The sequence below is a fragment of the Pinus tabuliformis genome, chromosome 1_1, assembly GCF_031772625.1.
Source record: "Pinus tabuliformis cultivar Carrire ecotype Pingquan chromosome 1_1, CPIR1, whole genome shotgun sequence".
NCBI classification, from domain to species: Eukaryota; Viridiplantae; Streptophyta; class Pinopsida; order Pinales; family Pinaceae; genus Pinus; species Pinus tabuliformis.
Window position 1 is genome coordinate 127179651 of NC_142297.1, and position 26953 is coordinate 127206603.

The following is a 26953-nucleotide window of genomic DNA, read 5'->3' on the forward strand; positions in this document are numbered from 1 at the left end:
TAGGGATCGAACTGAGAATTGAGATATAAATGCATAATCCCCAATGTTTAATTGTCAATTGGTTATGTCACATTGTTTTTTATCCCAACGATCTACTTCTTCTATTATATTTGACTCGGGAATCACCAATTGGCTTGCAAGTTTAGGGTTTATATCATTTTTTTCTTTGGGGGGAAAGATAGAAATAGCAACATTTTTTCTGAAAGAGTCCCCTTAATTATAATTAGCACTAGGGCATAGTTGGTGAGGTTTCTAAAAATCTTCATGTTACCGCTCAAACTAGCAGAGGTACTAGGATGGGATCCTATAGAGAAACTACTAGGTCAAGTGGCAACAATGGAGCGATAGCCCACTGTCATCTCAGCTAAAGCTCTCTGCTCTTTAAGAACTTTCACCGATGGGAGGAGTCCTAGTATGAGAGGAATCACAAGAATAAATGGGTCAATGATAGGATGCGAGGTGATTCCTAAAGCCTATTCACAAGAAAGGCTCAAATAATGGGCTTACTTGCTATAGAATCAAGATGGATGTCTCTCTTAGAAGCTCTAAGAAGATGCCTAGACCTAGGGTTTGAGGAGTGTTACTTGAAAAGAAGTGCCCAAGATCAAGGAATCCTAAAAGACTATGGTTTCTATGTGAGCTTTGTGAAATTGAAATTTTAATGTAGTGGGACCACAACGAAACCCAAGTGGGCCCAAACGAGGTCAAGGGTTTGGATTGGAGCAACAAATGGATGACCTTGACCAAGTTAAGGAGGAGAATAGGATGAAAGGAATTAGATTTCTTTGGGAATTTGAGTACAATGATCCTAACGAAACCACCAACAAAAGGGAAACTAGGGATGAGAACAGTGTTCGAGCTAGGGCTTGAAATATCTTGAGATTCCACTGTGGGATCGACCTCAACTTTGAGGGGCCTCTCAAGGGATCAGTGTGATGCTGCTATGGTGATGCATTGCTAGAGCACACTCCTCACTAAGAGGGAGTGTTGATTTTGGGTAGCATCGGATGTGCTCTAGCCATGAAAATTGGTGGAGAGGCTAAGGCACATGAGATCTCCAAGACCCAAAAATCATTTGGAGAAATTCCACCTGGATGAAGAGATATTAAAATAATTAATATTTTTAATGGGTTCCTAAGTCTAAACTTAGGAAAATAAAAATATTAATGTGTATTAATATAAAATGGGTGAGAAAGTTCTAAGTGACAAGGACCAAGCCAGATCTAACCTTAGTCGTTGATTAGGGAATTAATCTCGGTCATTGAATCGCCAACAAAAAAAGAGAAGAGGAGGCTTGAGGGTTAGTTGGAGAGACACCAAGAGAAATCAAGAATTCGATTTTTTGGGGTCGGTTTTGCTGAGGAAATCGAGTTAGAGATCAGTTGTAGTGAGGGGCAGTTCAGCAAGGGATTTTGATCCAAGGCTTAAGAATACATTGCAGAGACGCAGTGAAGTGCCAGAAGAGGTTGCGCAAGCCCAAGAAGAGCTGACGTAGAGGCCTGAGGAGCCATCACAGAGGATGTCGAGGGTTGTATAAGCTGACTCAATAGCCATAAAGGCTGACGTAGAGGGCTTCATAGGCAGGGCTGGGAGATTCTGTGGGGTAGACTGGGAGTTGATCAGCAAATCCTGAGCTGGGAGAGGGTGACGTAGTTCAAGAGCAATGCTTGGAGGAGCTTTCGCTGTCCAACACAAGGAACAGTCAGATTCACTGTTGGGTTGATCATCCGGTTGTTGATTTTCCGAATATCTATCTCCGGAGAGAGGTACTACTGCCAAGGATATTCTCTGAAGGGTGAGCCATTTCTGGCACCCTAGTTGTATTCAGAAATCTGCTTAATAATACAAACCCTCTATACGCTGCATCGGTTTTCCTGCATTTGGTTTTTCTGAGGCAGAGGGGAGCAGATCAGGCCTACGCAGTGCCAAGTCATCTTTCTCAGCCAGGAAGGATTGACGCAGTGGCTAGGAGGAGCTTATCCAGCTCTCACTATGATTGCGCAGAGCCAGAAGGGCTTAGACTCTTCAGTTGTCGGGGCTAAGGGAGGTGAGTATATTTTAGGAGCCGGTGGGACGTTGTTTCTGTCGGTGCAGAACAATGTCTAAGGAGATTGAACCAAGGTAGAGGGAAGCACTACCTCGACAGGTTTCTAGCCGAGAAATCTAGATCCCGGTTGCAGCGGCAAAGGAGGATTGGAGATGAGTGATTCGACAGTTGGCCACAGGATTTCTGAGAGGGAAATCAGGACTCAGAGGGAGTTTAGAGAAGAGGAGCTTCCAATTTTGTCATCTAGAATGCCAAGATCCTAGCAATCCTGGATAAACACGCATCAAGGACTATGCCTTAGAACAGTAGTTGTTCCAGTTGACCTGAATGCAAATGAGAAGTATGAGGAGGCCGAGGCGAAAGCGAAATGCATGATTCTAGATGGGGTCAAGGATCATGTCATACCACATATTGGTGAGAAGAACACAACAAGGGAAATGTGGCAGACGTTGACCACCTTATACCAGGGCTCTTCCGTGCAGCGGAAGATGTTATTGGAAAATCAGCTGAGGTCATATCAGATGCAGAGAGGAGAGGAGATAGATTCGTTCCCTCTCAGGTTGAAAGGGATTCGTGACCAACTTACTTTCGTGGGGTCCACACCAGATCAAGGGTTCATGGTCAGGACTGCTCTGAATGCAGTCTCCAAGGACTGCGGACGTTTGTCCAAAGCATTTTGGGCAAAGTGACTCTCCCTAGTTGAGAGGAGATGTGGGCAACTCTTCGACAGAAAGAGCTCAGGAGATTTACCAAGGCAGGGAGTAGTGGTAAGGGAGTTCGAATCAAGAAAGAGGCGGAGGATGCAGCTCTAGCATCTGCGTGACAGCAGGGGGTTCAGAAGAGGAAGAAGAAAGGTATCGCAAAGGTCAAGTGCTTCAAATTTGGGGAGCTGGGACATTATGCATCTCAGTGCCCCAGGAAGAAAGGCGAGGGAGAAGCTTCTGACTTAAAAGGCTGCTCCAGCAAAGGCGGAGAAGGATGTCGAGACTGATGACGATTGTGCCATGAGTGCTCATGCGTCTCTAGAGAAGAGGTGGGGAGACATAGAGTTGTAGTCAAGAGGACTACATGCATGGGCAGGATCCTTGAGGTGCCCAAACTTTTGGATCACATACGGCTACGGGAGCCCTTAACGACAGTAGCATGATGATAAGTGTCAGGTGGAGCAAGGTGTGAAAGAGCGACAAGGTAGTGCTAAAGTGCAGAAGTCTGTAGCAACACAGTGGAGGCAGCAGCAATGCGAGAGGCACAGAAGAGGTTGCAGCAGTGCAGTGGCAGCAGAGCGAGCACAGGATACCAGCTGAGGCAGCTAAGGCATCACGAGACTTCCAGACTGACAGGCATGTCAGTGTTTGGGTAAAGTCAGTTACTTACTTCTCGGTAAATGAGTTGCAGTGCAGCAGTTAGCAGTGGCAATGCTATGGGCAGCATGATGCAGCATGTTGAGTGGGAGTTGCAGTACAGATGTAGCAGTGGCAGTGGCAGTGTCATGGGAATGAGTACAGGAAGCAATAGTGCAGTGGATGTGGGGCAGTAGACCAAGCATCAACACAGAGAACTGATGCGAAGGATCAGTGTGATTCTTCTATGGTGAAGCATTGTTAGAGCACATTCCTCGCTAAGAGGGATGGTTGATTTTGGGTAGCATTGGATATGCTCTAGCCATGAAAATTGGTGGAGAGGCTAAGGCACATGAGATCTCCAAGACCCAGAAATCGTTTGAAGAAATTCCACCAAGATGAAGAGATATTAAAATAATTAATATTTTTAATGGGTTCCTAAGTCTAAACTTAGGAAAATAAAAATATTAATGTCTATTAATATAAAATGGGTGAGAAAGTTCTAAGTGACAAGAATCAAGCCAGATCTAATCTTAGCCGTTAATTAGGGACTTAATCTCGGCCATTGAATAGTCAACAGGAAAAGTATAAGAGGAGGCTTGAGGGTCAGTTGGAGAGACACCAAGAGAGATCAAGAATTTGATTTTCTGGGGCTGATTTTGCTGAGCAAATCGAGTTAGAGATCAGTTACAATGAGGGGCAGTTCAGCAAGGGATTTCGATCCAAGGCTAAAGAATACATCGCAGAGAGGTAGTGAAGCGCCGGAAGAGGTAGCACGGGCCCAAGAAGGGCTGACGCAGAGGCCTAAGGAGCCAACGCAAAGGATGCAGAGGGCCCTAGAGACTAACACAAAAGTCGTAGAGGTTGACGCAGAGGACGCAGAGGGCTTCATAGGCAGCGCTGGGAGATTCTATGGGGAAAACTGTGCGCTAATCAGCAGATCCTGAGCCAAGAAAGGGTGACGCAGTTCCACAGCAGTGCTTGGAGTAGCTTTCGTTGTCCAAAACAAGGAACAGTCTGTGGGGTTGATCATACGGTCGCTGATTTGCTGGAATATCTATCTCCGGAAAGAGGTACTACTACCAAGGATATTCTCTGAAGGGTGAGCCATTTCTAGCACCCTAGTTGTATTCAAAAATCTGTTTAATAATACAAACTCTCTATATGCTACAACGGTTTTCCCGCATTGGGTTTTTCCGGGATGATTGCCCAAACATAACGATGTCCCTTGTGTGATTATCTCAGTTTATTTCAGTGCATGATCTACATATCTATGTAGGCTGCATTTGTGTTTACTTCGATATTTATGAAATTAAATAACTTGTTAATGTAAAAAACAAGTAGGAGATAGTAAACCAAAAATTGCAGCAGGTGTTTTTGATGTGTTAGATTTAGGAACTTTCACAGACCCTAGCGCAATAGTTGACCAATTTTCAAGGATTTTTAATGGCTAAATATGATTTTATAAGATGCCCTAGGAAGCCTACTAGGTTAGGGCTTAGAAAAGGGAGGTGAGAAGAATATGCTTTGTGATCACCTTAGGACTAGATCAGTGCCTAGCCTATTCGTAGAATAGAGTCTAATTAAATCAATGTTTAAAGATGTTTATTCCCAACCAAGGAGTTCCCCAACAGCTTCGTATGCCTTAACAACAACTAGGTTACATAAGGAAATTTATACTTCTTTATGTTGCAATTGATGACTTATCAAGCCAAATCATGAATAATCATGTACCCTTAGGACAATAATTCTGTTGAAATTTCTAAGTCTAACCCTTTAGAAAAAATTTTGCACTATCTGGTTTATTTCTCCTACTTGTTAATTATTGAACTAGTTATTTAACCATATAAATACTGAAATAAACACAATGCAGTCTCAACTATCTACAGATCAGCAACTGAAAGAAATAGACAAACACACAAGGGGCACCGTTATTTTTAGACAATCGTCCCCAGAAAAACCCAACTTGGGAAAACCGATGCACCAGTTTTGAGGGTTTTATTATTATGCAGCTTTTCTGAATACAACTAGGTGTCAAACTGGCTCACCCTACAGAGAAAATAATTTGGCAGTAATACCTCTATTCGAAAGCAGATATTTTGAAACTCTGCTCCACGAATCCCTCTCCAGTGCTTCTCTGAGGCACTGCGTCAGCCCTCCTGGCCTTTGCATCAGCCTGAAACCCTCTGCATCAATGCTTTGAGGCTCTTCGCAGCCTGTATGGCCCTCTGCGTCACTTTTGCAGCCTCTGCTTCACTCACGCAGGCCCTTTGGCCCTCTGTGCAGTCACTAGTGGCCTCTACGTGGCTTCCTCTAGCTCTACGTCTGCCTCTCTGCCTCTGCACTAGTCTTTTGGCACTATCTCTGCCTCTCTGCTATGCACTCACTGCCCCTCATTGCAACTCTGATCACTGGTTTGATTTCTCTTAGCAAACCCCACTCTAGAAAATCGAACTGACTGATCACTCTAGTGTATCTCCAATTGACCCTCAAGCCTCCTCTTATACTTTTTCTGTTGAGTCGGCCGAGATTACATCTCTAATCAACGGCTAAGATTAGATTTGGCTTGATCCATGTCATTTAGAACCTTCTAACCCAGTTTTAGATTAATACCCATTAATATTTTTTTCCTAAGATTAGACTTAAGAACCCATTAAAAATATTTATTATTTTAATATCTCCTTCACCAGGTAGGATTTCCCCAAACCATTTCTGGGTCTTGGAGATCTCATGTGCTTTAGCCTCTCCACCAATTTTCATGGCTAGAGCACATCCGATGCTACCCCAAATCAACAAATTCACCATACTTCACAACAATCATATGAAAAATCCCTCACAAAGACAAGATTTAGCAACTTCGCATAAGCACAAGGGCAGCGACACCGGCTTCACGAATGAAAATATTTCACACACCATTACATGAGACAAATTAGAAGATAAACATGAAAAAATTACTCACAAGTATAGTGAAATTATTCCAATCATCCAGATGCAAGAAAATCGAAGCTCCAAGGATAAGAATCAAGTTTTTCCAAACATCGAAATTCATTAAAACTCGAACTCGTCCATCAAAGGGGCTAGCGAAAATCCCAAAAGAAACAATTGATGCAAATCAAAGTGATGATGAGATTCAAATGAGCTCTCTTCACTTTATATCCTACGTAAAGAGTTTGATTTCCCTAATTAGGCCTAATTAAGCCTCAAATAATAAAATAATGTACAATAATGACATGCCCTGGTGACAAGCCCACCAAGATAGTTCCACAAGACAAAGATAAGCCTCTTAAGAGGGAAAAATAGTAGATACAATGATTCGTTGGGCCATTGAAGAGGCCTAGTGGAGTCCAAAGTGTGCCAAGGTGAGAGAATAAGCTCCAAACATAGTGATCAAGGGGGTGGACACTTCATATCTAAACAAATCAAATGTGGTGTTCCCAAGTGGGTGAGGAGGCACAATGACATCATCATGGGTCTCCAAGTGGATCGATAATGCATGTATACCATCTGTAGCTTTCTTGAAATCCTAGGTCTAGGGCTTTTCTTTGAGAGCATTTTACTTCTTTGAAGTTGTGAACCATTATTGACTCTCTCTCTTGAATGAACTCTAGCTCAATCACTTTGTGCCGTATACCTAACATATCTAGTTTAAGTGATCTCCTTCCTACTGGGACTCCTCCAATTGGTTAAAGTCTGTAAAGAGGAGGGGGTTTTGGCTGAGCTGACATTGGGCCTCTACCCCATCGTTAGCACTTGGTCTAGCTACTTGTCTTGTAGGGTTTCCCTCTCCAAGGCCTGCTAGATTTTGTGGTAACACTTACAACAGATTTTAATTTATCTTCTAAGGAATACACGGACTGGATGTTTAAAGTTGCTCTATTAAATTATTAAATCTTAAAACAAATCGAAATCCACATATATATTCTCCTGATGTATAGTACTGGAGGTTTCTTACTTGCAAATATTTTGTGGTTGGATCTTTAACATTAAGTTTGAAATTTTCATTCCAGTTTGGCTCTTTTGCCCTGCAAAAAGTAAGAACAGATATCTATCAATGTAATATAAGATGCATTTTCCAAAAGTAAAGGCAAATATAATGAAAACTATCCATATAAATTTACAAGTCACCAATGTGAGTTTTCCCCTCAAAGGAAAGAAGCCAATCTGAAAGAGTACACACAAAACACATATAACCCATTTTAAATTATTCTCATGATATAAAACTCCTAGAAACATTTTCCTTAAATGACAATTTGAATAAAACCTACTTATTTTAGAATACAGGAATAGATTAGTGTTCTTGTTGTCACAAGGTGCCCATTTAATTGAGAAATGTACTTCGTATTCTAATCTAATTTTGACCCATTCAATTGTACATTATACTTTGTACTACACCACTGTTTTGAATTTAAATATCAAATGGTAAGTAGAACACTAAATAAGAACTTTTCACAGCACTAAATAAGTTGAAAATCTGATTGTCTCTTGGACTTTGATATTCCTCCCTTTGAAATTTTTCAGGAAGATGTGTAATGGATTAGACATGACATGTTCTGCATGCCCACGGAAGTTTCCTATTCAAGAATAATGTGTGAAAGTCACAATCAAAGGGTTCATCAAGTTTATCCCCAAAAAATTCAGCCAAAGACACCATCAAAACCCGGTGCCCAATCACCTTACTAAAAATTCCATATAAGATTTTAGCTAAGGCGCTTTCCTTGACCATCCAACAGCTTGTGGAATGGATTGTTTAATCCTAAAAAATGACATTTATTCAAGGAAGATACATTTTGGACATGCTTTTTGCAACTCGGGAGAGTATTTTCTAGACGTAGTCTTCATATCTTACAAGAGTACACGGTGGGCCAAGGAAATTGGTCAATGGAATCTTCTAGAAAAAATTGATTTTAACAAGGCATATCACAAGGTGGAATGGCCATATAAACAGATATTTGATCTGATCTCAAGTTACGCCAATACTTTGTTTTTATGGTGGAATTGTTTTTCTCCAATGCTTCAACTTTTGTCTCAATTAATGGTGTGTTGTTGAATATAATTATTTTACATAAATCAATCAAGCAAGAATTCCTTCTTGCACCTTATCTTTATGTTTTAGCTACAGATGCTTCAAAATACTGTTTGAAAACAAGTATAATCACACAAGTCAAACACCAGACACCTTCACTAACATACAAATCAAACATCAGGAGACCACTGTTCGCTTAATTAAAAACCCTCAAACTGGAAAAACAGTCCATGGTTCTTAGTAATGTAAAGAAATAATTTAGACAAGCATCTCTCACATCAATCATCAACAAATGACCCTTCATGTTTTTTAAGCAGGGATTGTGATCCCTCATATATCATGAGGATAACACTTGTGATTTTCATCACAACATATTATTTGCAGCATAATGCCTAAGGATTTCTTGATGGAATGGGCATATACACCTATTTTTGTTTGGATGCATTTTGGTCGAGCAGATTGATGATCATGGATCACCTTACCTCATCTTGATGTTGCATGGAATGTTACACATTGGTTCCATGGCTTAGTCAGTGGATTGTCTTGGTATCTAGTTCTCAATTCATGGCTACAGTTCATGCTCATGCCTTATGGCATTGCGATATGTCATTGGTAGATGGCCCATTCATTTGCATGCCTTTTTCTTTATGGATCAGCTTATTAGGAGATGATGCTTGCATCATCACATCACGGTATTACATTTGTATTGTATGTGTGACTCTCGTATATTAGCACCGAAACATCGGGCTTTTTGACATTTGGAGCACATTATCATGACCTTGGTTGTCACTATTGGCGAAGTACTCTCTCTTTTGATGTATATTTTTATTTTATGTAATTATATCCCTCACAACAACTAGTTGACCCATCTTGACTTAGTTGAAAGCTTTATCACATAAGCACACATGCTTATGTGGCTTGATTTGTCACCACGAATGGCTTATGCTGATGTGGACCACGATGGTCACCTCTTGCTACATGGATCTCATGCAGCACTTGATAATGGTCTTTAAGAAGCACTCCACCTATCATTTGCTTGGCACATAATTCAATGATGGTTATTCTTGGAGATTGGACTTTGCTTCCTCAAAATCTTGCAAGCCTTGTGAGAGGCCTAACAAGGCAAAGGCCAGACCTTGTCACAATGAGGGAGAATGCCACTGTCACCTCAATAATCTTACTCCTGCTCTTTAGTGGCAGCACCACAAAGGAGGTTTCACAATGATCACATAAAGATTATACTAGACTATATGGCTCAAGGTGATGTAAATATGGGCTAGGTGAAGACACTTTTTAGCAAACAAGTCACAATTCTTCTTGTAAAGGAGATGTGTTCTTAGATTTTGGTAGCATCGGACAAGTATTCTAGTCTCAATTTGTGTCTAAGAGGCTAAGGAACACGAGATCTCCAAAACCTAGAAAAGGCTTTGCAATATAAGCTTGTGAAACCACTTAATTGAAATAATTAGCCATCATTTAAATTTTTCCTATGTCTAACTTCGGAAAATTGGTTAATTAAGGGGAATTAATTAAGGATGATCGAGAATGCTCTAGAGACTCACATGGATCGAGTCTAAGATGATCTTAGCCATTGACGAGGATCTAATCATGGTCTTTGAAGCTCCAGCAAGAGATTATAAGAGCAAGATGATGGGATGGAGAGAGACACAAGAGGGCAGCAAGTTCCTTGGCAGATCGAGCTATTCAGTTGTCGAAATTTAGCAAGGAAGTGAGTTTGAGCCAGAGAAGGAGAGCATCTGTGATTGAGGGAGCAATAAAGAGAATTCTAGAGGAGTTTCATGTTGATTTGAGGTAGCATCGAATGTGCTCTAGCCACGAAAATTGGTGAAGAGGCTATAGAACATGAGATCTCCAAGACCCAGAAATGGTTTGGGCAGAATCTAACCAGTTTGGGAGATATTAAAATAATTAATATTTTTAATGGAGTTCCTAAGTCTAAACTTAGAAAAATTAAAATGTTAATGTGAATTAATATAAAACTGAGTTAGAATAGTCGAAAAGTCATGGATCAAGCCAAATCTAATCTTAGCCGTTGATTAAAGATTTAATCTCGGCCGTTGATGAACCAACGAGAAAAGTATAAGAAGAGGCTTGAGGGTTAGTTGGAGGACAAACTGAGAGAGATCAAGAACTTGATTTTCTAGGGCAGGGTTTGCTGAGGAAATTGAATGAGTGATCAAAGTTGCAGGTGAGAGGCAGTGAAGACATAGCAGAGAGCCAGAGTTAGTACCGGAAGCATCAGCGTAGAAATCAGGAGAGGGTAGACACAGAGCCAGCTAGAGAACACACAGAGGCAACCAGAGGCCACGCAAAGGCATCCAAGAGTTGCGCAGAGCCTGAGGAGGGCCAGCATGTGAGACGCAAAGGCTTCAGAGGCTGACACAGAGCCCCGAGAGGCTAACGCTGGGACATATACGCTGACGTTGGGCTGACGCATACCCTAGAGGCAGCGCTAGGAGATTTCCTGGGGCAGATTGGAGCTAGAGAGTTGGATAGGGTGACGCAAAGCAACAGAAGTTGTATTGTTGTTGTCAGATCGTTCATCCGGTGATTTAGTCGGAATATCTGTCTCCAACTGAGAGGTACTACTGCTGAGGGCATTCTCTGTTGGGTGAGCCATTTCTGGCACCCTAGTTGTATTTTGAAACTGCATAATAATAAAACCCTCTGAATAGCTGCACCGATTTTCCCGCATTGGGTTTTTCTGGGGACATTAGTCCAGAAACAAGGGTGTCACTTGTGTGCTTGTTTCTTTCAGTTTATGATCTGTATGTGTTGATACTATACCTGTATTTATTTTCAGTATTTACATGGTAAATAACTTGTTAAGTAACTTAACAAGTAGGAAGAAATAAATTAGATAGTACAGGAAGAATTTCTAACGAACTGACTTAGAAATTCCAACATGTTATCAGAGCGTGATTGTAGATCACGGGATAACTAAAGGCATCAGCTAAGCAGAGCAGTAGCAGCGGAAACAGTTGTCCCGAGTGACAGGGGTGACGCAGAGAGCCTGTGTCATCAGTTCGAGCCAAGAGGAGGATCAGTGCTAAGGCAGAGAAGAGCAAACCTGACCTATGCAGTGCCCGGTCATCATTCTCAACCAGGAAGGATCGACATTGTGGCCAGGAGGTGCAGATTGTGCCAATGCCGAGATTGCGCAGACCCTAGAGGCTCTAACCTTCAAACTGTTGGGGCATAGGAGGCTGTGGGTAAGTTATGGAGCTAAGCTGGTGGGGTACTGTGGTCAAAACAGTACCTAACAGGGCAAGACTAAGGAGGAGGGAATTGCTGCTGAGGATTTCTAGCCAAGAAATCTGAATCAGTGGTGCAGCTACACAAACGATCGGAGTGGGGCATCTCGACATTGGCAAAGGGATTTCCAGAAGGGAAATCGAGGCTCAGAGGGAGTCAAACCGAGAACTTCTAGACGGGAAGTAGAGAGACTTGAAAGAGTCGAAAGAGGAGCAGTGAAATGGCAGTGAATGGACTAAGAGATCAAGATAGACTAGATGGAGCTTCAAACTTCGTAGTTTGGAAGGCCAGGGTCTTGTCCATTCTAGACAGGTATCGCATCAAACACTTCGCCGTGAAAATGATAGCAACCCCGGTTGACCCAGCTGAAAATGACAAGTACGAGGAAGCAATGGCCAGGGCAAAGTGCATCATCTTTGATGGTGTCAAGGATAATGTGCTGCCACATATTGCCGAGAAGGAAATGGAAAATGAGATGTGGGAAGCCCTGAAGAAATTGTACCAGCATACTTTCGTGCAAAGGAGGATTTTACTTGAAAATCAAATGCGGTCATATTAGATGCAGAAGGGAGAGCAGATAGATGTCTTCCTCGGTGGATTGAAGGAGATCTGTGATCAACTTACTTCCAGATCAGGAATTGATGGTGAGGACCACATTGAATGCAGTCTCAGAGGATTGGGAGGTATTTGTCCAGAGCATATTGTGCAGGATGAGCCTTCCAGATTGGGAGGAACTGTGGGTGGATCTTCGTCAAGAAGAAATCAGACAGGTGTCCAAGGCGGGGAGTAGCAGAAAAGGGGTCAGAATCAAGGAGGAAGAAGAAGATGCGGCTCCCGCATCTGCGGGAAAGCAAGAGAAAAGAAAGAAGAAGGACCTCTCCAAGATCAAGTGCCTCCATTGTGGGGAACTGGCTCACTGTGCGAACCAGTATCCTAGGAAGAAGAGCAAGGGAGAGGCTTCTGAGACCAAGGTTGTGCCGGCTAAAGCGGAGAAGGAAGTGGAGACTGATGACGACTGTGCCATGAGTGCTCATGCACCTCAAGAGAAGAGGTGGGGAGACATCGAGCTGTAGTCAGACGAACTACAGGCGATGAGTGGCAGAATCCTCGAGGTACCCAACCTGTTGGATTATAACTTGCTACGGGAGCCCCGAAGAGGAGTAGCAGGACTAGCAGATGTCGGTAGAGACGAATGCAGATGGAGAAACAGAGAGTGCTATAGTGCAGGAGTCCCACAGCGTGAAGCAGCAATGCGAGATGCATGGAGTTGTTGCAATAGTGCAGAGGTGAGAGAGGGAACACTTGTCAGTGACAGAGGGACTTTAGCGTCAGGAACGTCTTTAGCCTGACAGTGATGTCAGACTTGGGAGGATCAGTTGCTTCTCAGTAACTGAGGTGCAGTGCAGCAGTTAGCAGTGGCAGTGCTATAGGCAGCATGATACAGCATGATGAGAGGGGATGCAGTGTAGATGCAGCAGTGGCAATGGCAGGGCCATGGGCAACATCACAGATGCAGAGGAAGCTGTCGTACGGATGCAGCAGTGGCAGTGGCAAGGCCATAGGTAGCAGTACATGATGCAGCAGTGGAGAGGATGTTGGGCAGCGCGGCCTAGCATCAGCGCAGGGAGCCATTATGGATGATCAGGGTGATACTCAGTGAGGAGTATTACTAGAGCAGAGTCCTCGTTAAAAGGGAGTGTTGATTTGGGGTAGCATCGGATGTGCTCTAACCACGACAATTGGTGAAGAGGTTATAGCACATGAGATCTCCAAGACCCATAAATGGTTTGGGCAAAATCTAACCAGTTTGGGAGATATTAAAATAATTAAAAAATTTAATGGAGTTCCTAAGTCTAAACTTAGGAAAAATAAAATATTAATGTAAATTAATATAAAACTAAGTTAGAATGGTCCAAAAGTCATGGATCAAGCCAAATCTAATCTTAGTCATTGATTGGAGATTTAATCTTGGCCGTTGATGAACCAACGAGAAAAGTATAATAGAAGGGTTGAGGGTCAGTTGGAGGACACACCGAGAGAGATCAAGAACTCGATTTTCTGGGGCAAGGTTTGTTGAGGAAATTGAGTGACTGATCAGAGTCGCAGCTGAGGGGCAGTGAATCCATAGCAGAGAGGCAGAGTTAGTACTGAAAGCATCAGCGCAGAAGCCGGGAGAGGGTCGACGCAGAGCCAGCTAGAGGCCATGCAGAGGCAGCGAGGAGTTGCGCAGAGCCTGAGGAGGGCCAGCGAGTGAGACGTGGCTCCAGAGGCTAACACAGAGCCCCGAGAGGCTGACGCGGGGCCAGAGAGGCTAACGCTGGGTCAAAGAGACTAACGTAGACCCTAGAGACAGTGTTGGGAGATTTTGTGGGGCAGATTGGAGCTGGAGAGCTACATAGGGTGATGCAGTCCCTATCAGGGTGACGCAGAGCAGCAAAAGTTGTATTGTTGCTGCCAGATCGTTCATCTGGTGATTTAACCGGAATATCTGTCTCCGACTGAGAGGTACTATTGCCGAGGGCATTCTCTGTTGGGTGAGCCATTTCTGGCACCCTAGTTGTATTCTAAAACTGCATAATAATAAAACCATCTGAATAGCTACACTGATTTTCCTACATTGGGTTTTTCCGGTTACATTAGTCCAAAAACAACAATGTCACTTGTGTGCTTGTTTCTTTCAGTTTATGATCTGTATGTGTTGATACTGTACTTGTATTTATTTTCAGTATTTACATGGTAAATAACTTGTTAAGTAACTGAACAAGTAGGAAGAAATAAACTAGATAGTACAGGAAGAATTTCTAACAGATAGACTTAGAAATTCCAACATTTTGCAGCATTTTTCCAATGCCAAAGGCAGGGAGAGGGAGGTTGAAATTATTCTATAGAGAGGTCGAATAGCTTGTGCGAGAAGCTAGAAACCCTAGTGCATGTGCCAGAAAGGGAGTCGTTTCAGTTGTTGGAGGCCATGGCCATGAGATTACCTGGAAGGCAAAGGGAGGCTAGATGGCTCAGTGGGAGTCAAATTGCAAGCAGTACGAATTTCCTAGGTTAGTAGTGCAAGTTCAGAGCAAGGCGCGTTGTCAGGGAGAGAACAAGCAGGCCAAAGGGAGGTTGAGTCTTTCTGTAGAGGAAGAATTCTTCTCGAGATTAGTTTAGCCATATTATTTCCGAAGGATAGACAGTTGGGCATCCAAATATTGTCCTCATATTTTTACCCCTGCAGAATAATAAAATAAACCCTCATTTGTTGCATCGATTTTCCCTTCGGGGTTTTTCTGGGGAATATTAGTTCAAAAATTATTGTGTGTGTGCATAATTTTCTCAACTTCTAGTTTATATTCCACAGTTTATTTTATTTTTGGTGAATATCACAATTGTTAATTTATTGATATTTGTCATAATAACAAATAAACTACAAAACAATTAAGATATAAATTTCTAGTAATTGTAATCAAGGAATTTTCATGTGTATCATACACCATGCATAAGGATGACATGTATTGCCCAATGTTTCAGGATGTATAGCAGTGAAAATATTTCTAGGGATACATGCATTAGGGAAAGGGTTTACAAAAGATACAATCAACAAAGGAGAAAGCAAGCACACAAATTAAGCCCTATGTTGAAGCCCTAGCTAGGGTTAGGATTTTTCTAGGGCACAAATTGCATAGAGAAGATGATGTCAACCCTCTTAGGGCAAACTTAGCCATGCTAAAGGCTATATTTTGAGTTTAATGGCTCAACAAGGTCAAGTCCAAGTCTCTTTAGCTCCATCATTCATCTAAGGATGCCCTAATTGAATTCGGCCCTACAAGATAGCCCTAGTAGCTTGCCTTGGAGGACTTGGAAAATAACATGAAGGGAAAATATTTATGTTTTGAAGGCTTTTGGCGAACACCAAGGATGTCAGTGCCTATTCTTACTTGGATGATGCAGTGCTTAGGGCTAAATTTAAGAGATAATGGATAGATGATTGGACTAAGGAGGAAAACCTTTTGTGTTCATTCGTACAAACCCTAGCTATCTTTTTTGTGAGGGGAGAAATTATATAGTGGAAGCTCTCTTGGATGTCCCCTATGGATTTCAAGGAAGATAAATTTTACATGCAATAATCAGTCAAGAATTTCCATAAATAGTATGCATTTAGACATGGAACAAAGAAAAACCGTAGAAACAATTAATTACATGAAAAATAATCAAAATCTACACTAAAACATTCAATTCTTCCATGAAATATCCTTCCCTCAATCCCAAAAAGACATCACCAAGACAAATACCTATCTACAATAGCTATAACACCATGAAGATCACATTTCCACAAGTAGCAAGTTTACACAAGGCTAAGTCAAACTCTTTAAAGGAGGTTGAAATCCATGAGTGATGATGAAATAATATAAATGAGTGAGCATCTATTTATATGAGGTGTATCACCTAAAATAATTAGCCTAGAAGCCCTCTGACAAGCTTAATTTTGAGTGCACGTGAAGTAAATGGCTTGCAAACCAACCAATTGCTCAACATAACAAAAATAATCCACAAAATCCCACACGAGTGGATTGAAACTCTCCTCTAGCATGACATCATGCCCTTTTTGGGAAATAAATGCTCTAAAAAAATGCATAGAAAGGGAAAGAAAGTTGTCCAATCATCATAATCAACTAAGTGCCTCAGGGGAAGCCCTCGAATCATCCTCAAAATGCCTCCATGTATCAAAACCCTACTCTAAGTCTCTTCAGTCATTTTCAACAAGGCTAGAAGTATGACGTGGCACACTCTCTCTTCAACATTGGGGCTCCAAATGGTAGTACAATCCCTCTCTTGTTATCCTAGGGATGACCATCATCATCTAGACTTTAGATCAAGTCATGCCCAAAAAATCGTGTCATGGTCAGCTTGGGAGCACTTTGGGTCTGTTGGGTACATCATCAAAAATCTCCAATGCCAAGCAAAGTTAGCTCAACATTTAAGTATCTGGGGGTGGTTTGAGGTGTCGATCCTGTGAAAACTACATCACTGCAACCACTGATTTATTTTACCTACTTATTTCCCGATAAGTTATTTATGAAAATCCTTTAGTAAACATTAAAATAAATTTTGTTGCAGATATCACATCATAATACAGAAACAAACACATACACAAGAATTAACACATCGACACAAATATTTTGGACAATCAGTCCCCGGAAAAACCCAATGTGGGAAAACCGGTGCAACAAGGGAGGATTTTATTATTCAGCAATTCTTCAATACAACTAGGTGCTAAACAAGCTTACCCAACAGAGAGAAAATTCTTTAGCACCTCCCCCAGTCTCAGCGTCAACCTGGCTGACCTTTGAGTAGCTCCCAGACACTCTGCATCAGCCCTTGCCTCTCTGCGTCAGCATTGTGCCTCTCTGCGTCAACCACGCAGGCCCTCCAGTGATTGCGCAGTCTGCAACCTCTACTTCTGCCTCTCCAACCTCTGCGTTGTTCCCCTGATGTTGTTCCCGACTCTTTGTTCCATACTTGCTGCCTCCTGCTACTCTCCAAACCACTAGTTCAAATTTTTCAGCTAACCCTCCCCCATAAAGCAAACTGACTAGTCTCCCTCAGTGTATTCTCCAACTAACTCTTAAGCCTCTTCTTATACTTTTCCTGTTGGTACTTCAACAGTCGAGATTAAATCTCTAATCAACAGCTAAGATTAGATTTGGCTTGATCCATGACTTTTGGAACCTTCTAACCCATTTTTATATTAATACCCATTAATATTTTATTTTTCCTAAGTTTAGACTTAGGAACTCTATTAAAAATATTCATAATTTTAATATCTCCCAAACCGGTTAAAATCTGCCCAAACCATTTATGGGTCTTGGAGATTTCATGTGCTTTAGCCTCGCCACCAATTTTCATGGCTAGAGCACATCCGATGCTACCCCAAATCAACACTCCCTCTTAGCGAGGACTATGCTCTAGTAACACTCCACACTAAGCATTACTCTGATCATACGGCATCGGTATCTGTGCTGATGCTAAGCCTCCTAGCCCAACATCCTCTACACTGTTGTATCCCGTATTGTTGCCCATGGCTCTATCGCTGCCACTGCTACATCTGTACTGCAACTCCCTCTACATCCGTGCTGCTGCTGGTCCATCTTCCCAACATTGCATCTACACTGCAACTCCCTTGCTGGTCCTTCTTCCCAACACTACATCTGCACTGCAAACTCCTCATCATGTTGCATCGTGCTACTACTGACTGCCACTGCACTGCAACATCATACCCGTTTCTGCTACTAAAATGGATTCTTTATCATCCCCATCTTCTCCCTGAAATAATCAAACTTGGTTCTTCCAAGGGCCTTGGTAAGGATGTCTACCACCTTTTCTCCAGTAAGAGTGTAGATCAATTGTACAGCTCCTCGTTGAACACAGTCTCTGACAAAGTGACACCAGATATCAATATGCTTTGACTGATCGAGAAACACTAGATTCTCAAAGAGCTTGATGCAACTCTAATTATCACACATGATCCTGGTCGCCTCCATCTTTCTTCTAAATAGGTTCACAAGCAGTTTTCCAAGCCATATGGCCTCGCACAAAGTTGTGCTTGCTGCCACATATTCTGCCTCAGCTGAGCTCAAAGCCACGGATTTTTGTTTCCTACTACACTAGGAGGTCATTCCTAATCCAATGTTGAAAGAGTACCCAGAGGCACTTTTCTAAACCACTGAACTTCCTGCCCAATCTGCATCAATAAACCCACTCAATTTGATATCCTTACCCCTGGTGTAGAAGAGTCCATAATCGACTGTTCCCTGTAAATACCTAAGAGCATGTTTGGTTACTGCCCAATGCGCCCTCTTCGGCTTCACCATGAACTGAGTGAGGGTGTTGACAGCATAGCAAATGTCTAGCCTGGTATTGACCAGATACATCAGGGACCCTATGAGCTACCTGTATAAGGTGGGATCAACATCATTGTCTTCTGATGCATCAATCTTCTTCCAATTGGTTATCATTGGAGTAGCCATGGGTCTACAGTCCTCCATCCTGAATCTCTTCAGGATTTCTGTATCATATCTCCCTTGCCCAAGGAAGATCTCCCCCTTTTGTTGCCAAACTTCCAACCCCAGGAAATAATGCATTCGTCCCAAATCCTTCATGTTGAACTCCATGGCTAGATTCTTCTTGCAGTCTCCTATGAGCCTGGATGATCCTGTTAGGAAGAGATAATCCACATATAATACTAAGATTAGAGGCTCATTCTCTACAACCAAATAGTAGAGATTTGGATCTGTGTCACTCTTGACAAATCCCATTTTCTACAAGTAGCCATCGATTCGCCCATACCATGCTCTAGGTGCATGTTTCAGCCGATACAAGGCTTTCTTCAATCTGCATACATGAGACTTCTTCTCATGTGTTTCAAAGCCCTCTAGTTGTTTAATGTATACCTCTTCTTCTATCACAACATTGAGAAATGCCATTTTGACATCCATTTGATGAATCTCCCACCCCGTTTGTGCTGCAAGAGATATCACAGTTCTAATAGATGTATACCTAGCTACCGGGGAGAAGGTCTCTTCGTAGTCAATTCCTTCCTTCTGAGCATACCCCTTAGCCACAAACCCGGCTTTGTATTTCTCAACACCGTCATCTGCAGCGTATTTAATCTTGTAGATCCATCTCGAACCTACCACTGATCTGTCTTGAGGCCCTAGCACTACACCTCCCAGACATCGTTCACCATTATGGAGTTGTACTCCTCTACCATTGCATCCAGCCAAACCTGATGTTGAGATGCCTGTTGAAAACTGTCAGGCTCCCCATCATGAGCTACTAATCCCTGATATCTCTCTGGTTGTTTTCGCTCCCTCTTATTGTTCCTTGGTGCACCGATGAAGTCCTCTGCATCTCGCAGAATCTGACGAAGTTCCCTGCTCGTTCTTCCTCTATCAGTAGGTGCTTCTGTTAGCTCCTCCTCATCCTGTGATTCTTCCTGACCCGAGAAAGAATTATTTTCTTCCGTTGGTTGAAGAGGTTTGACCAATGGTTCCTCTTTTGATTGCTCCTCCAAAGGCATTTCTCAAGATTTTCTGAAAGCCCTGTCTTCCATGAACTTCACATCTTGTCGAACTACTACCTTCCTGCTCCCTGGAAGATAGATTTTGTATGCCTTAGCGTTCTCGTTATATCCCACTAGATATCCTTTCTCTGTAGTTTGATCCAAATTCTTCCTCCTTTCCTTGGGTATGCGGCAATATGCTAATCTCCCAAATATCCTGAAATGACTGAATTCAGGCGTCTTCCCTGTGAAGACTTTCTCTGAAGTAATCTTGCCCAATACCCAATGAGGAGTTCTATTCTTAGACTGTTGTGTTGCATGCTTCTACCCACAAGAATTTTGGCATATCTTGATCATACATCATGGCCCTAGTTGCTTCTAATAGTCCTGTTCTTTCTTTCTGCTACTCCATTCTGCTCCGGATTGTAAGGAGTTGTCCACTCTCTTCTGATGCCCTCCTTAGTGCAAAAGTCAATGAAGTCTTTATCGACATACTCTCCACCATTATCTGAGCACAAAACTTTTATTTTTTTCCCAGTCAGATTCTCCACCAGAGCCTTGAACTCTTTGAATCGACAGAAAACCTTGTCCTTGGTTTTTAGAAAATAAATCCAAGTTTTCCTTGAATGGTCATCAATGAAGGTAAGGAAGTACTCGGCACCACTAAGAGCTTTAGTGGACATGGGTCTGCAGATATCTGAGTGTATCAATCCTAGTACACTCTTGGCCCTGCTTTTACTTCTAGGAAATGTTGCCTTGGCATACTTTCCTAAAGAACATCCTCTGCATACATCATCTCGTTCCATACTAAGATCCAGAACTCCTGTTACAGTGCTCCTGAGAATTCTCAGAGCCCCGTGGTGCAAATTTCCCATTCTTTTGTGCCATAGTTCGTTCAAATCCTTGTCTCCGTAACTGCCTATTAGTGCTATTGGTGATTCTAGTTGTAGTCTGTACAACTTGTTACTTTTGATCTCGATTTGCACTTTCTTTTTCCAGGTCAGGTGTTTGACGTATACTTTCTCCTTGATGAAGAAAACATCATAGCCTTTGCCTTGAAGTTGTGACATGGAAAGTAAGTTCATCCCAAATCTTGGTATACGCAGCACATTGGTAGCATGGAAACGCTCTCCCGTTTTTGTTTGAAAAACTATGGTACCCCTCCCTACTAGAGTACATTTTGCCTTGTTCCCCATGGTGATCTGAAAGTTCATCCTCTCCTCCCGATAATCTGAGAAACATTCCCAGATTCTCGTCATATGCCAAGAGACCCCACTGTCTATATACCATACCTTTGATAATGCAAAGCTAGTCACACAAGCCACTTCTTCTTCCAGCCTGGAAGCCAACATAGAGAAATCGAAATCACTTTCTCTTGTGCAATTTTTTGAAAATCTGTGCGAGTCTCCTAATGTAGATGTCTTTGCATCATGGTCTCAACCCATAATTGATTTCCCCTTTCTGTCTCTGATTACTTGCTCTGATACCATGTGAAAATTCTATCACTGCAACAACTGATTTATTTTACCTACTTATTTCCCGATAAGTTATTTATGAAAATCCTTCAGTGAACATTAAAATAAATCCTGCTGTGGATATCACATCATAATACAAAAACAAACACATGCACCAGAATTAACACATCGACACAAATATTTTGGACAATCAGTGCCCGTAAAAACCCAATGTGGGAAAACCGATGCAGCAATGGAGGATTTTATTATTCAACAATTCTTCAGTACAACTGGGTGCCAAACTGTCTTACCCAACAGAGAGAAAATTCTTCAGCACTTCCCTAGTCTCAGTGTTATCCTGGTTGACCTTTGCGTAGCTCCCTCACCCTCTGCGTCAACGCTTGCCTCTCTGCGTCAGCACTGGGCCTCTATGTGTCACCCACGCAAGCCTTCCAGTGTCTGCGTAGTCTGCTGCCTCTATGCCTACCTCTCCAATCTTTGCGTTGGTCTTCTGGTGATGTTCCCGACTCTCTGTTCCGTACTTGCTGCCTCATGCTGCTCTCCAAACCACTAATTCGAATTTCTCAATTAACCCCGCTCCAAAAATCAAACTGACTGGTCTCCCTCAGTGTATTCTCCAACTAACACTCTCTTTTATGCACTCATCAAAGAATGGCATATTACTCTTACACTCATTAAAGACATGTTATAAAAGATTCCACTTACACTCTTTTTAATGCATATGTTACACTCTCCTTAACTAAGGTATGCATACCTCTCCTTAATGGCATGAGTTACACTCCTCTAAATGGAATACAAGGCATGCATATTACTCATCCTTTATGACAAGAATTTGTTGCTCCTCTTATATATGTGTCTCATGTATTCTCACTTGAGGGAGGTGCATGGTGATACAAAGAGTTTGAGAGATTTGAAGAAGTTTGTGAGAGGGAGAGATTTGGAGAATAGCCAAATGCTAATCTAAATTACTAAGTATCTCTACCTAATGTAGTTGAACATGAGTGGTAATGAGAGGAAGTAAATCTTATCTTCCTCAAATTGCCTTGTATATCTCTCTACTGCTATTTTCGTACCGCTTGTGAGCTCTTACAGCTCGGGGGTTCTAGGGGGAGAAGTTCTCCCTGGATATGGTTGGGTGGAAAACCGGATGGTTAAAATGAGTTGGTTAAGGAATCAGAGATGGACCATATTCTCAGTGATTGGGGTTGCACATCTGATCAAGTATAAATTTAATTGTCTTGAAATTTTAATGTTGTAAGAATCTAATTTGGTTTAAGTCTATGTTATTTAGAACATTATTGGAATTATTATTGGTGTAGTTTATGGTACTAACCTTGGTATTGTAGCACTTGAAAAAGGAAAGCCAAATTAAAATTACAAAGCACTTGGGTAAGAGTTTCATGAGTTATGGTTTTATTTCATTTTAATTAAAATAGGTAACTAAATACATGTTTTAGAAATCGTTTCAAGATATGTTGCAAAGTGTTTGGAAAAATCCATAAATGGGAAATGCTATTATTTTTATTATATATGCAAATCATTATGCATGAATGATTGCTAACTCGCAGCCTACGGGAGAAGGAAAGTGACACATACACAACATATACCTGGAGGAATCACTGGATTAGCCCTTAGAATAAAAATGTAAAACAATGACAGCCAAGAGTTTTAAGGAAAGTAATTGACACAATTTTCTGTCATTATGTGTGTTGTCGCACGGATTGTCACGACAACGCTCAGACCAGGGGCTGTCACCCTGATCCCCGATCTCTCCGTTTAAGCCTGTCTCCCGCGGCTAAGGGGGGTAGACCCTAAGGGATGGTGAAGACCAACTGTGGACCAATTGGGTTGGGAGACACGAGAGAAAACAAACACTTATTTGATTTTAGTAAGTTAATAGACCAGTGCCTTATAGATTTAATGGCTGAATGATTATCTATCAAATGTTGCGGAAAGATGAACTCATTAACAATCATTTACCATCACATAACTCAAGCAAATGCAAGATATTCAATAAACACACAATGCTCTTATAGTGATCCAGCGATTAAAGCTCAATAACGATATTCCAGCGATTAAAAATTTCGAAAGATAAATGCTTTAAACAACCACGTAATTTCAAATGTTAACCAGAGATTCATATAGCTAATCTTTAAATAATCATTCAAGCATATTTAACCACATGAAAATGATAAACATTAATCCCACATCAAAAAATTTAGCCTCAGTAGAAAAGATATTTCGCAAACAAGGCTAATCCTTGAGGCAAGACCGAATCTTGCAAAAAATTTCCAATTTTTTTTTTTTTTAATTAAAATTAAAATCTAAAAAACTGAAAATGTAATTCTAAAAGCTAAACAAGAGCTCAAATCTAAAACCTAAACTAAATAAAAACTAAAGACTAAACCTTTTTATATTTTTTATGAGATTTTTTTATTATTATTATTTTTATTTGATTTATGATATATAAAAAATAAAACTAAACTAAACTATAAAATCAAAATTAAAAACTAAAACTTTTTATGATTTTTTATTTTTTTTATTTTTTATGATTTTTAAAAGTTTATAAATTTTTATTTTTTTTTATGATTTTCTAAACTTGAAATAAAACTAAAATCTAAATAAATCTGAAACCAAAATTAATCTAAAAAAAACTAATCTAAATCATTTTTTTTTAAATATGAAATTTTAAGCCTAAAAATATATACATATAAAACAAACAAAAAAAATAAAAATAAAATAAAAATTGAAATACGTCTAAAACTTAGAACCCAACTATTTAAAATCTAATTATATTACAATGAAGAAAATAAAAGGACAAATTTTGTTTTTTTGATCTTTTAATATAGATATCTTGTTTAAATGAAACAAAACTAAACTAAAATTTATTAAAATGAAACTCAAAATTACTAAATTAAACTAAATAGATATATACGATGAAATTTAAAACTAGAAATTATTTAAAAAAAATCTAATTCTAAAGAAACTAAAACTTAGATTAATCAAAACCTAAATGACACTCGAATTTTTAATTTCAATCGTTATCAAAAAATTTAAATAAAACAAAAAAATGAACTGAAATAAATTTTGGATTCTAATTAAAACAAAACTATACAGAAATATACGTTACCCTATCTTCCATAAATCAAAACGCAGACAGATCAAAATAGCTGGTTTATTTGCACAGGTTTGACGTGAGCAGCACACTGTGGATTTGGGTTTTCGCTGTACGGAGCTCGACGGCCAGTCAATGGACAGCATGGAGATTGGTTGAGCGGAGGAAATGGAGTAATGGTTTGATGCACAGCGCAGATTGTGGAAGAGGACGGCAGCAAAGGAAAGCACACAGTTTATGGAGCTGGCTGCAATGATGTCTGCACAGTTTTGAGGTAGCATAGAGCTGCCAGAGCGCTACCAAAGGAGCTTGCAGGTTGGACAGCGTTTATGCAGAGATGATATGGCTGTGGAGAACAGAGATGTGCAAGAAATTGATGGGGAGCTTATTGTAGGCTTAGGGCAGCACAAAAAAAAAAATTTCGAACAAACCTCCTGCGAATAATGAAACCCCGGACAGCAGAAAACGGATCGGAAAACCCTCTTAAGATTTACCAGAGCTCTTAAAATTTTGAATCAGCTGTTTCAGATTTGTCTGAATGAAACCCTGAGATATTTCTCAAAACTTGTACCTGCAACCTACAATGGGAAAACAAAAACCCAGAAAATATATGCAAGGACTAAAAAATAAAACCCTACAAACTAGCGACAAATTTACAGTATTTACAAACTGAAAGCTCTTAAGAAGCCAGATTTATCAATAATCACAGTAATATTATCAGAATTTAATTTTAATGTAAAACGCTTCAGAAAACCCTGCATGCATTCATAAAAAATAAAAAAAAATAAAAAAAAAATTCGAATGATAAGCCCGGAATTAAGAACTAGTTGGGCTCTTTCACAAAACACAACCCGGGAGTTGGCTGGTTCAGCCGAGAACTTCCCCTAACGCCCGGTAATCTGAAAAAAAAAGGATTTCCTGCACAACTTACAATCAACCATTAACATGGAAGGAGAAAACAATAGTGAAACCCCGATCAAATGGAGATACCTGCCACTATATTTCAGAATCTAAACTATCATTCAAACCCCAAAGATCAGACAAGATACCTGTGCCTAGATCAATCTTCATTAAGCTATCATTAATGGCTGAAAATAAAATTATGCAGAAAAAAAAATAGAACAATCTTACAGCGTTTTCAAAAGAGTAACACCAGCAAGATTTTTAACCCCAAAGTCTTCTTTATTGCACAAAAAATAACTACAAGAGAGTTCGAGTGATCCATGTCAAAATGATCTCGACCGTCGATGAGGATCAAGATATCTCTTAATCTCATCCGTCGAATTTTTAATGCATTAAAAAATTGAAATTCTGCATTTATTTACTCAAAATATTATTATTTTATTATTTTTTAAGTTTTTACTTTATTTTATTATTTTATTATTTTTATTTATTATTTTTTATTTTATTTTTTATTTTTTAATTTTATTTTTTATTTATTTTATTTTTTTTTATTTTTTAATTTTTTAATTTTTTTTTAATTTATTTTTTAAATGGATCCTCGAACTTAGCCTTTGGAAAAATCACCTAGGACCTAGGACTTAGGACTTATGAGGGGATTAAAAACATTTTCTAACCCTCAAGACACTTTACATCATGACTTTTACAACTTTACATCTCAAGGAGGAGAACCCATTTGACATAGACCCTCATAAACCACCCAGTTCTGCGACACAACTATAATCTAGCAGATTAACACACTAGGATTCTCCTAAGATTCTAATGACAAAATCCATTCCGGCTTTGGGGTTAGGCTGAAGGAAAACTCTGCCGATCATAGATCGGTGAGACAAAAAACCTTCCGGAACGTAGATTATCACTAGAAAATTAGGTCCACCTAGGCAATTTACATACATGACTCAACTCTGCTAAGATTATTTACAATTAAATATGCAGACTGGGTTTACAACATAAATTGATCAAGTTGTCGATGACTGTCGAATGGCACGGACATGTCGATCAAGCGATATCCCTTTTTGCGAAGAAAAGGGGGTGTACTGCTAGGAAGTTGACACGTAGTGGTCAACATCTGGCTCCACTTGGGGACACGTTGCTGCACTGTAGGAATGTGAGAATCCAGAATCTGCACCCATGCAACACACAACAAAACATAAATAGCGTCCATCCAAAAAATCATCATATAACGTTAAGCACAGGAAAAATATAAGCTCTTCATTTATTAACTATCTAGTAACATGAAAAGTAAATCTTAATCCTAAAACAGAAATGAAAATGCTGAAAAAACAAGGAGTAAGGTTAGAAATACAAGGGATGCCCCATGGCATCAGATGTGTTCAATATAGTGTATACTGAGCATTTCCCTGCTTTCAGGCAAATCTGTTGGTTGCTTGTCGGATGTGCCATGTCCAATTCTACATATGGAAGGACTTTTTCCTATCCGAAAATCACGCTGCTCGCGACCGTCCGATGCATCAAATCTTCTTCTCATTCTCTTTCTTTTGCACTTTTTCTTCCTGGCAGGCTGGATCACTGATGACATGGAACTTTCTGCTTCAAAGTTATCAGATGAAGTATGTAAGATATGCGTGACATGTCTTTCTTTTTCCTGCATCTGATCTTTATCATTTTTAATTATATCTGGATCACCTTCAATTAACCGCCTTTCA

The 26953-nt window shown here is 40.5% G+C and overlaps 1 protein-coding gene across 3 annotated transcripts in view; it reads right to left on the minus strand.

Annotated features, from left to right (window-relative positions):
- LOC149211970 (putative triglyceride lipase) overlaps positions 1-26953 on the minus strand; it is a 532620-nt gene that overhangs the window by 354384 nt on the left and 151283 nt on the right. For all 3 annotated transcript variants that reach the window (XM_089391636.1, XM_089391634.1, XM_089391635.1), the window contains exon 5: positions 7340-7409. In XM_089391636.1, coding sequence (XP_089247762.1) covers positions 7340-7409 — 70 coding nt within the window. The remainder of the gene's footprint in view (positions 1-7339; positions 7410-26953) is intronic.